This window comes from Thermobia domestica, chromosome 6 (genome assembly GCF_964235325.1).
Source record: "Thermobia domestica chromosome 6, izTheDome1.hap1.1, whole genome shotgun sequence".
NCBI classification, from domain to species: Eukaryota; Metazoa; Arthropoda; class Insecta; order Zygentoma; family Lepismatidae; genus Thermobia; species Thermobia domestica.
In genome coordinates this window covers 39284809-39297202 of record NC_137459.1, presented here as the reverse complement: position 1 = coordinate 39297202, position 12394 = coordinate 39284809, and the positions used below count along the sequence as shown (strand labels likewise).

General features: G+C 39.2%; 1 protein-coding gene across 2 annotated transcripts in view; it reads left to right on the top strand.

The window, feature by feature from the left end:
* LOC145687953 (caveolin-1-like) overlaps positions 1 to 12394 on the top strand; it is a 255610-nt gene that overhangs the window by 123872 nt on the left and 119344 nt on the right. The window contains exon 1 of one of the 2 annotated variants that reach the window (XM_081761551.1): positions 6200 to 6479. The exons of the other annotated variant lie outside the window; for it this stretch is intronic. Coding sequence (XP_081617677.1) covers positions 6354 to 6479 — 126 coding nt within the window. The 5' untranslated portion in view covers positions 6200 to 6353. Of the gene's footprint in view, positions 1 to 6199; positions 6480 to 12394 lie in introns of those variants that run through there. 2 annotated transcript variants of the gene reach the window in all.

The following is a 12394-nucleotide window of genomic DNA, read 5'->3' as shown; positions in this document are numbered from 1 at the left end:
TGTTTTTTTCTTTTTTGAAATATATTTGAAATATATGCCAAGAATAAGTTATATCTCCTGCGTTAACTCTTCATTTCCGGTTTCAACGTTATCGCCATAGACCGAAAACGGTAGCAGCGAGAAGCGCTTTTTTGGAAACGATTCAGCGTCTCAAAGCAATGTAACATGACTATCTAAACACTCTACCAAATCCAGAAGTGGTTCAAATTTAATAATACTTCGTGTCTCAATACTATTTCCAGAGAACGAAAAAGGTAAGAGATATCGAGAGGCAGTTTTCTGCAATTGATTTTATTGTCTCAATAATAAGTTCTATTTTATTCATTAACCCTCCACTCAAGCGAGAAGTGGTCCAAATTAGCCATTTCCTGTTTCAACACTTATCGCCATAGAACAGAAATGGTAAGAAATAGCTTCAAGTGTTTTTTTGCAATCAATTCAATGTCTCAAGAGAACGTATCTTCACAACTTGCAACACTCTATTTAGATCAAAAAGAGTTGAAATTTACTACTATTTCTGATTTCATTACTGATTTCCGTAGAGCAAAAACGGTAAAAGATATTAAGATGCGTTTTTTTTTTTTAAATGATTTAACGTCTCAAGAATAGGTTTAACGTCCTATCTCCTCCATTAACCCTCTATCCAAACCGAAAGTTGTTCATGTTCTGGTTTCAACATTTAAGGTCATTGAACAAAAATACTACTAGATAGTGACAAACTGTTTTCTGTAATCGATTCAAGGTATCAAGGGAACAGGCCATCACAACCCGGAACACTCTACCGAAACCAGAAGTAGTTAAAAATGTATTACTACTTCCGGTTGCAATACTGATTTCCGCACATCAAAAACGGTAAGATATATCGAAATGCAGTGTTTTGTGCAATCGATTCAGCTTCCCAAGAATACGTTCTATCTTCTCCTTTAACCATTTATTCAATCCGGAATTGGTTCAAATTAACGATTTCTGGTTTCAACCTTTACCGTTATAAAAAAAAAAACAGTAAGGTACAGCGAGTAAATTGCTTTTTGATATGGATTAAACGTCTGAGGAACAGGTTCTACCTTTGAACTTATTAATCTATTACAACCAGTAGCCATAGATGTACTTTTTTCTTGTTTCAGTATTGAGTTTCCGTAGTTTGGAAGTCTACTGTAGTTTCACACTGTAAAAAAAAAAAAAAAAAAAAATTACGAAATATGAACAAAATTGCCTGAGTCATTTTTGAGAAAACCGTTTGAGAATTCACACCTAAGGATAATTTATTCCTCGTAGATTTTCCCAGGATAAATGAGTTATGCCATATTCTCAAGATATTAATGAAATGTTTATTTGTGACATATGAACAAGGAATCTATTTGTGACATATGAACTAATACGACCTAAGCGGTTTAAAATTTAGTTGAATACGTCGAATGGTATGGTCACCAGGCTAGTGCATACCAGGACGAACGGACGAATAGATGGACAGATGTTGAAAAACCACCTTTTTGATATATATCTATGGGCCATGAGACATGCAAATCCATTGAAATCTTGGATTCAATTTTTCACACGATCACCGGACTTTTTTTTTTCCTTTCGTAGCACGAAAGTAGAATAGTGTATGTTTGACTGTAGGATTTCCCCTGCGCTAAGAGTTATTATACTCCGCGTCACCTGAATGGAAACAGCTAGTAAGCTCGTAGTGAACTGTTATTAAACCTTCAGGGAAAATCTAATCATTCATAATTGATATTGTTCGTATTTGTGGACAATTGTGAATGATTAGATTCGTCACTGGAGGTTTGGCAACAGCGCACTTCAAGCTTATTGGCCGACACCATACGCCAATTCGGGTCACAGAGAGTATAAATCTTAAATAATTGCATTTCGAGCGGTGAAAGGGGAGATCGCGAAAACAATCGAATTCGAGATTTCAACTTGTTTATACGTTTCATAGACCATAGATGCCGAACAGTGATTTTTCGACGTCTATCTGTCTGTTAGTTCGGTCGTTTGTTCATTCGTTTGTCCTGATATACACTTGCCTAGAGGCTATGCCTTCAATGTATCTGAACCAAATTTTAATCAAAGTTTTCATGTGATTCTCCAGGAAGTTTTCGAATTTTCTTCACACCCCTAAAAATAAAAGTAGTTTACTGAAGAATGACAATTTTAATATAATGCAATTTTCTGAAAATCGGCTGCAACAATTTCGTTTATATTTTATATATAAATACGGTACAAGCCAAAATATACAGTCCTGAAACTCGTGCATCTCCAACACGTGATTACGTTTGTCGACGGGGCATAGCTCCAGCTGCACGTGTTCGCAGTAGTGAAAAGGAAGTTGTGTTGTACAGTTGTTGTTGGAAATGGGTCTCTTGACGGAGTAAAAAGTATTTCTAGTTGAGCATTATTACCGCTCATACGGAAGCGGCCATCAAGATGGACGAGTTTGAAAAAGGTGGCAGAACAATTCCGAGAGGAGTTTAATAAGACGGCACCAAGTAACAGTTTTACTGTCTATTGTTACGAAATTTCGCCGTTCTGATAGTGTGCTGTTTCAACGGAATGGGAAGTCTGGTCGACCAGTAACTGTTTCGAGAAATGAGAATCACACACGCGTTCTCCAGCAGGTGCTACATTCTCCCCAACGAAGTCTACGACGAACGGCCTTGAAACTGAACTTAAGCGGTATACCCGTTCGCCGATTGTTTAAGAACATAGGCGGATTTCCGTACAGGATACAGATTGTACAACGCTTGACAGAGCCAGATATGCGAGCCAGGATGGTGTCTCGTGGAACATTTTTGGCCATGGTGTACGAGGATCCAAATTTCTTGAAGAATGTGTGGTTCTACGACGAAAGTCACATACACTTCAGCGGCTACACAAATCGCCAGATAACTTGCTTCCTTGGTTTTGGGCGGGCAGATGTTATCGTCCGGAAACCACTACATAGTGCAGGTGTGACTATATGGTGTGCCATCACAGCACACGGTTTATTAAGCCCTATTTCGTTGAAGATGAGGAAGGCAATGCTCTTACCGTCAGCCAAGAACGCTACAGGGGTTTAGTGATCGAGCCATTTCTTCAGAATTTGAGAAGGTTCTGTCGTGCAAGAAACATTCAGATAAATAGACAGTGGTAGCAGCAAGACGGCGACCAGTCATACCGCTCGAGTATCTCTAGCTATGTTACAGGAAAATTTTCCAGGACGAATCATTTCACATGTTACTGACTTCGCATATCTGTCCCACTCCCCCGATCTTACACCACCTGATGCCTACTTGTGGGGATTGTTAAAGAAGAGTGTGTTCAGCTGTGAATATCCACCAAGAACTGTGCCTGCATTACGTGAGCAAATCATCTACATTTGCAGGCGTCTGCAGCAACCTTTGTTTCGGGATATGTTTGATAATCTGCGTGAACGATATAAACACTGTCTACAGCGAGGAGGTGCTCACTTTGAACACTTACATTACGCATACCGTGGTAAATCAACACGCTAATAGTGTGTATGTAAGTAGTGTGTATGTTAATTTCTTTTGAGAAGAAATAAACTCTCAGATGAAAATCATGTAATTTTGTTCATCTTGTCATTTTGGAGCATACTCTATTTCATAAATAACCCCATAGTGGGGTATAAATCTTTTCTCTGGGAAAAATAAAGAAGGTATGCTTTACTGTTGGGGTGGCTCCTTTTGGATGATTTTCTCAGAAACAATTCGAGAGATTTTGTTTATATTTCATATATATTTTCATAAATATGCATATATGAGCATGTTTCATATATGTTCATAAATATTTTTATTAATAACCTGAATATATGACATAACTCACTTGGCTTTTAAAAAAATCTGCGAAAAGTAGTTTATTCTTGAGGTGAGTTTTTGCGGACGATTTTCAAAACAGAAAAAAAAAACTATTCACACTATTTTGTTCATATTTTTTTAAAATAAACATTTAATCAATAATTTGACAATATGACATAACTCACTTGGCCCGAAGAAATCGACGAGAAGTAGTTTATTTTTAGGGGATGTTTTTTTTCGGATGATTTTCATAAAAAAAAATGCACTTATGCGATTCTGTTCATATTTCATAAGTAAATATCCTACGGATAACCTGATAGTATAGCATAACTGACTTTGCTTGAAAAATAGAGGAAGAGTAGTTTGTTCTTAGAGAAGGTTTTATCCGTACGATTTTCTCAAAAACGACTCAGGCAGTTTTATTCGAAATCCATAAATAAATATGTTATTAATATACCTATCTTGTTGCGTATATCACTTCTATGAGAATATCCAGAAGGGATAGTAAACTCTTGGAGTAATTATTTGACAGTTCTGTGAAATATGACGCACGCGATTTTGTTGATATCTTGTAAACAAATATTTCGTTGATAACGTTAGCATATGGCATAAGTCATTTTCTATGGAGGAAATATACAAAGAATAGTTAGAGGTAAGTTTTCTTTCTGTCAATTTTTCTGAGAATTTATTATTATTTTATCTGTATTTCACAAGAATATGTTTCATTAATGGTAACTACAGCATAAGATGATTTAGTTTAAGGAATTGGAGCGAGAAGGTTTAGTGCTGTGACCCGTACCTTTTTTTCTGCAGTATAATTTTTCAGACGGCGTACTCAGATGAAAATGATATCTGTCAATAATATTAAAAAAAAAAAAAAAACTCTACTACTCTTTGACAATTTCGAGTGTGTTTTGCTAATTTACCGTCATCAAAACTTCTTGCGACTAATTAACGTGTAAAATTATATTATACAAGGTGTTACAAAAATGTATCACAATATTTTGGAAACAGATTCCCCTCACATCAAAATAAGAAAAAAAAAATCATGTGGACTTTTGCTCAAAAGTGGATAGTTTCGGAGTTATAAAGTGCCGAAAACGTGAAATAAGCAAACTTTAAAACTTCATAACTCCACTATTATGGGACCTATCGTATTCGGGTCAAGACATCACTGAGGAAATGGTATGTGAATTATCTAAATATCCATGTTTAAGAATGCTCCAGTACTTACACACCAATTTTTAGAGAGGTAGGTGGAGAGTGATCAAATACTCCCAAACAGCCTCTCTAAAAATGATTGTGCAAGTACCGGAGGTTCTGAAAGATGGATATTTGGATAGTTCACATACCAGTTCCTCAGTGATATCTGGACTCGACTACGATAGGTCCTATAATGTGGAACTATGGACCTTTTAAAGTTCAGTTTTTCACGTTTACGGCACTCTGTAACTACGAAACTATGCACTTCCAACCACAGGTTCATATAAACGATTTTTTTCTTCTTATTTTGATGTGATGAATCTGTTCCCGAAATATTTGACAAATTTTTGTAACACCCTGTATAACATTTACGTAGGGTAACTTATTTAATATGGAGTTGTGTAGTTGTCATTTTTCAAAGTAATTTCAAAATTTTCCGTCTGCACTCCTTTATAGACTTTGCATAATAGGTCACTTTGTACTTATACACTTTTTACTTCTCATTTAGGGACCGCGGTGGCCCAGGGGTAGAGCGTTCACCACTGATGCATGGGGTCCTTGGTTCGAACCCAGCTCGCATCAAGTAAATTTTTGTGGTGGACAAACACCGTGTACGTGGGTTTTCTCGGGGTTCTCTCGTTTCCTCCCACTTTCTTCATTCCACTATTTCATTCATTTCTCATCACTACCGTCCCTTTAGCCTAGCCGGCATAAACGTGGGACGTAAAACTGAAAGATTGCGTTTTCATTTCTCATTTAGTTAATTTTGATTAAGCTAGGATTACTTTTCCCCAGATTTTATCTGCTGTACATGAAATATATTATGTCATCAGGGCAATTGGGATTTGTTTATTACACGTGAGTAGTTGTTTGCGTGAGGCAATGACACACTATGAATTGAAATTCAATACAATAAAAGAATAATAACAATAAATAAGACTCAAACATCGATCCTTGCGGAATGCCATCTACTGTCGCATTGTAGGAACGATATATTTGTCTGGTTCAGTACGGATCAACTATGAGAAAACCATCGGAAGGTTTCGTTGCTAAATATAATTGGTGAACTGTTTCCTACAAGAACTTTATGTGACACAATTATTCATAATCTGATTCGTTCAAATAGTTACGTTTCGTGACTGGCTAATGGTTTAAAAAAGGAAAAAGAAAACAGAAAATACCTTTCTGTAGAAACAATCAGTATGTTGTTCGTTGTTTCTCTATTGACTATGTTGCAAGAGTGCTCGTTTCTACTGTTACTATGCGTATTGTGATGGGAAAATGCTGCTTAGTGGTTGCTCGCCTATCTATGTTTACATCAACTAACAGTTAAAAGCCAGAAAAAATAAAATGACGCCAGAAAAACAAAGTGCAAGTACTCAGTGTAGAAATAGTGAGTTTCTACCTTCGAGCCTTGGACCAAGAAACGTTCCAGCTCAATGCTGGACATGTGAGAATAAGTCTCCAAGCATGGCGGCAAGTAATTTAATTTCTTTTGTTGTTGTTGTTGTTTTATTATTGTTATTATTATTATTATTATTATTATTATTATTATTATTATTATTATTATCATTATTATTATTATTACTCAGTGTTGAAAGTGGAAAAATAGCAGAGGCGGTATGTTTTATTACGATTTTCACTCGACATACCGGCTATCTAAATGTTGAAATACAATAAGGGTATGTTGCCTAAAACATTGCATTTCTATTTACATAATGACTGAAAACCGCTGGAGAGCTTCTCTTTAGTTAGGGGGGGGAGGGCATGGAGAGACTTTGATCCCTCGTCAACAGTTTTGTGAAAAAAACAAATTAACAAATATTCCTATATGTTGTATTCTAGATAATTATACGCGAAAAAGCTCAAGAATCTAGTTTTATATTAACAATTTCCTGCGGTAAGGCTCCCGAACTTCCCACTTGACTGAAGGGTATTCCAAACCCCAGAAGAATCGTCCCCACAGCAGACAACCCCTAAATTCGCTTATGTTCAAAACACGACGTTTATATGAATTGAGACAAAAAGACGCACACATACTACCAAAGAAAGAATTCAATGTGGCACATCATAATATAAACTAGATGAACTTCTTTGAAGACACCTCATTTTAAAAACGAAATGTAGGAAAAAGATACCCAAAATGTCGATTTTATCAAACTTGGAAATTATTTCTGAGTAAGAAAAAAAATCTTTTTACATGTAAAGCTATTTGTCAATTATTGTGTATAAAAATGGATTTATCAAAAGTATTTAGCATCTTCTCTCCAGGGACGGTATGTCTTGATCACTAAAAAACCAGAGGCGGTATGCCTTCATCACTGAAAAACCAGAGGCGGGATGGCATACCACCACATACCGTCTCACTTCGAACACTGCTACTACTTCTTGGTAGTAGAGTAGCTTGCAGACTCGAAGAAAAAGATATTTTCCATCAGAACATAGTTTGGCAACATAGCACTCACTCAAGGTAAGAACTTTACAAGAAACTACAAGATAGGTGAGGCGTATTGGTTTGATTATGGCTATATATATATATATATATATATATATATATATATATATATATATATATTTGCCTTCCAAACTGTAAAATGAGCTGTGTCTTGCCTTCAGTATCCCTTCCTCTCTACCCCTGGTTGTGCTTGCGAAAATGTTTGTTTTCCATGTTTCGCATTGGATTTTGTATCCTCGTCGCCAAAAGTGCCTTTACATCGCCGTGACGGGTATGTGACGGCGCAGTACACCAAGGAAGGGATGGTTGCATAAGAAATTGTGATTAATTTTGAAGAGTTTTTATTTTGACTAGGGAAATAACGTAGGTATAGGGAGTAAAGGCACAGATTTGAACCGTCAGTACACTGCCATCTCTGAAAAGATTCGTATTCTCAGTTTTTCAATTTATTGTCTTATATGTTAAATTAATAACTGCTAACAATTGCTACTAGCGCTTTTTACTCTTCAGAAATTTCCTACGACATGTTCGCAAGACACTTTTCTAAGTCCTAAATTTGTGCGTGAATTATTTCATTCGCTTCACTGACCTTATTTGAGAATGGAATCTAATTACACTGAGCGTGAATATGTTTCGCTGTCGTCAAGCAAGGGCCGTAATAAACATAAATAAGGTTCTTATTATTAAATAAAACACAGAAGTATTTATTGTATGTATAGCACAATATAATACAGTAACTAAGCAACATGATAATCACTAACACCAGCAGAAGTTTTTCCAACGGGAGGGGGGAGGCAAAAGGCCCATATAGAGTTTTTCGATTTATTGCCCTATATATATTGTTTGAATTCATAACATTTATAATTGGTAGCATATATCTTCTTACGTTTTAAAATCGCCGCTGTAGCCTATTAGTCAGAACATTCATCTCCAGACACGATGTAGAGAGAAGAGAAAGAAAGAGATATGACCAGTAGCGTAACTAATTTTACTGCGCCAGGGATCGATTAATAATCAATTTACTCATACCCGCCGCCTGCCCCAGGAATTTCAGCTGCTGTGTTATATATATGGTTCTATGTCAAAAGGGCCAGACAAAAGGGCGAGGAAAGGGCTCAAGGCAAAACGGGCCCACGTCAAAAGGGCCCTGCGTCAAATAGACCCGTGTCAAAACGAGACCCGCTACAAAAGAGCCCGAGTCAAAAGGGACCTGGTCGAAAGATCTCCGCAACAAAAGTGAACGAGTCAAAACGGCCCCGCGTCAAATGGATCCGGCTCAAAAGGGTCCTGCGACAAAAAAGACCCGAGTCAAAAGGGTCCTGCGTCAAACTTTCCCGATTAAAAATGGCCCCGCGTGAAAAGAGCCCAGGTCAAAAGGTATCCGGTCAAAAGAACCCCGGTAAATGGCCACCCGTGACAAAAGGCTCCGCCTAAAAACGGCCCCGGGTCATGAGATCTTCACGACAAAAGGCCCTGTGCCAAAAGGGCCCGAGTCCAAACTGCCCCGCGTCAAAGGGAGCCGGGTCAAAGGGCCCGCAACAAAGTGGCCCTGGGTCAAAAGAGGCCCGGTCAAGAGGGCCTACTCAAAAGGGCCCGAGTGAGAACGGCTCCGCGTCAAAAAGGCTTGGGTCAAAATGTTTCCGCGACAAAAGGCACGAGTCAAAACAACCCCTGGTCAAAATGATCCGGCTCAAAAGGTCTCGAGTTTAAAGGGCACTGCGTCAAAAGAGCCCGGGTCAAATGGACCCCGCCTCAAAATATCCCGTTTCAAAACAGCCCAGCGTGAAAAAGGCCTTGGTCCAATGTTCTCCGCGACAAAATGACCAGATTGTAAAGGGCCCCGTGTTAAGAGGGGTAGAGTCAAAAAGGCCGTACGTCAAATGGACCGTACCAAAATTGGTACCTTACAAAAAGGCGCGAGTCAAAAAGGCTCGGGTCAGAAGGTCCCGCGACAAAAAGACCCGAGTAAAAACGGCTGTGCGTGAAAAGAGCCCTGGTCAAAAGGGCCCGGATAAATGGACTCCACGACAAAAGTGCCTGAGTTTAAACGGCTCGGGGTCAAAAGATCTCGACGACCAAAGGGCTCGAGTCTAAAGGGCCCGGGTGAAAGGGTCTCCGCGAAAAAAGAGCCCCCGTTTAAACGGCCCCCATCGAAAGGGCCCGGGTCAAAAGGACCCTAGTTAAAAGGGCCCTGCGTCAAAAGATCCCGAGTCAAAAGGAATCCGACTCAAAAGGGCCTTATGTCAAATGGACCCATGTCAAAACGGGCCCCGCTACAAGAAGGCCTTAGCCAAAAGGTCCGGGTCAAAAGTCTCCGCAACAAAAGTGTCCGAGTTAAACCGGCCCTGCGTCAAAGGGTCCCGGGTGAAAAGGGTCCTGCGAGAAAAAAGACAAGAGTCAAAAGGGCCGGGCCCTGCGTCAAAAGGGCCCGAGTAGAAACGGCCCCGAGTTACAAGAGCGCAGGTCAAAAGGGCTCGGGTAAAATGGCCTCACGACAAAAGGCCCTGAGTAGAAACGGCCCCGCGTCAAAATTGCCGGGGTCAAAAGGGCTCGAGTTAAAAGGGCCCTGCGTCAAAAGAGCCAGGGTCAAAAGGGCCCCGCCTCAAAAGGGCCTGAGTGAAAACGGCCCCGCGTGGAAAAGGTCCGGGTGAAAGGGCCCCGCGACAAAAAGACACGAGTCAAAAGGGTCCAGTGTCAAAATTGCCCGGTAAATACGGTCCACGTGTAAAAAGCCTGAGATGAAAGCAACAGTGGAAATCAGGCATGCACAAGGGGAAAGTATCCCCTTAGTAAGTTGAAGTGTTTGTGCAAGAGAAGGAAAAATATCTGTAGTTATTAGTAACAAATGGGAAATTTGAATGGTGAAATTAGTTTTGTTTGGCTGTTGATTGTTCTGCAACAATCGCTATTGCTTAAGTCGTTCTCGATTAAAGTTTGTTTGCACTTCCGACTGTCTGAGTTTGTATTCTTGATACATAGCCTAATCAAACTCTATCTATTATTGACTTTCCCCTTAGTTCTAAAATTTCATTTCTACCTCTGGATCAAAGTATAGAATGAAAAATATTCTGTGGAAAAGATTAGTATAATGTTGCTGTGAGAAGACATATGTGGATCTGTATACAGGTCATTGGGACAGAACAATAATAACGACATGCGTAGACGCACTGATTTGGAGTGGATGTTTCCTTCTGAGTACTCATATCTTTATAGGGAATATATACTTGACACAGCGTACCATTTAAATCTGCGCAGTACGTGAATTCCGCCATATTGCATATCACACAACATTGTTTTAAATGTAAAAGGTTATGATTTTACACTTCAACCTAGGCTTGAATATTCTCCCAAATGAGAATATGAACTCATTTTTTACACATCATCTGTTTGGGACAGGGAATGCTATGTTTGACATATGTATCTAATAGAAAAAATGTATTGTGACAGGGCAGTAACAAAGAGACGCATGAACGGAGTAAACGAAAATGTTACAATTTGGCATTGGTGTAGAAACAGCGTTAAATGATTTAGTGTACATCATGGCAGCCATCTTGAATTCCGTATATTGTATACCACACAGTGTGTAATATCAATAAAACGGAGAAGTTACTCATTATTCCCTAATTTGTAGTAGTTACTCGCATTGGTATCAATAAAAAGAGAACTGAGCACTACTCGTCTCGGCTGACCTCGGAGAAGCCCCGCCCTTCTGGAGAAAACACACCTCTATTCTCGAGCCGAGTAACTATTTCGCGTTTGATATCAATAAAAATCAAAGACTCCTCTGTGATGCTAGTAACCTCTCCAAATTTGTGGAGCAAGCTAAATAGGTGACTCCGTGCGAAATATGGCAGAGAATATGATTGTTTTGCTACGTAGAAAAAATTATAAACTGCATAGGAATGTTAGAAATGGAGATTACAAAAAGCATTATAAGTTTATGAAAGAAAATGTAGAGTGGTTAGCACATTTTTTAAGGAGAATCAACCGAAATTCGGGGTGGTGCACTACGTAATGATGAAAAGATGCGGGTTTTCTTCAAGGGCGCCGATCCTGTGGGGGCCAGGGAGCCCGGGCCCCCGAAGCTCATGTGAGCCCCCCTATTGTATTTATGAATATACAATATTTGGCATAATTAGAGTGCAATTTGTCTTAAAATCCTGATATATATACCTTCTGCATCTGAATGCCCCCCCCCCCAAATTTACAGAGAAATCGGTGCCCTTGGTTTTCTTGCGTTACGTGAGTGATCCGGGATTCCAGGTCGGAATGTCAGGGGATTCTGGTGTGGCTCAAAGTACTGTGTCTATGACTACCTGAAAATGGATTGTTTCCGGAAGTGTGCGTAATATGCAAACAGCAAAGGCAGAGTGGCAAGAACAATATACATTTCCTGGTGCTATCGGAGCACTTGACTATACACAAAAGGCATTAAAGAAACCTAGTATTTTGGAGAGTAATACGTTAATAGGAAGAGCTATTTCGTGGCTAAGCGGTTAGCGTACATGCCTTTGGCATAGGAGACCCGCGTTCGATTCCCGGCAGGAGCTCATGTGGTTCGGATTCCACGTTAATCAGTGGGTTCCGTCTCATATAGGCACGCTACTGAAAAGGACGTTAAACTAATAATCAACTCAATTCAACGTTGATAGAAAGGGTGTATACATGAGAATGTATTTGTTTATGTCAAGGCGAAAGGGGACAGGTATGGTGTGGAAAACGCAATCAGATGGACGTGCTTTATGACGTGAGTGGCTAGACTTTTTTAAAAAGAAAACAAAGGAGTCAAGTGTCTGATTTCGTTCTTGAAGCCAAACAATCTACAAAGACCTTGGACAACACGTGATATGCGCTTGTCGTGTTAATCTTGATATTGCTGGATTCGAATCAACATCCATCAGCTCAAATAGGTTCATTCCCATGGTTTCAGTATTAC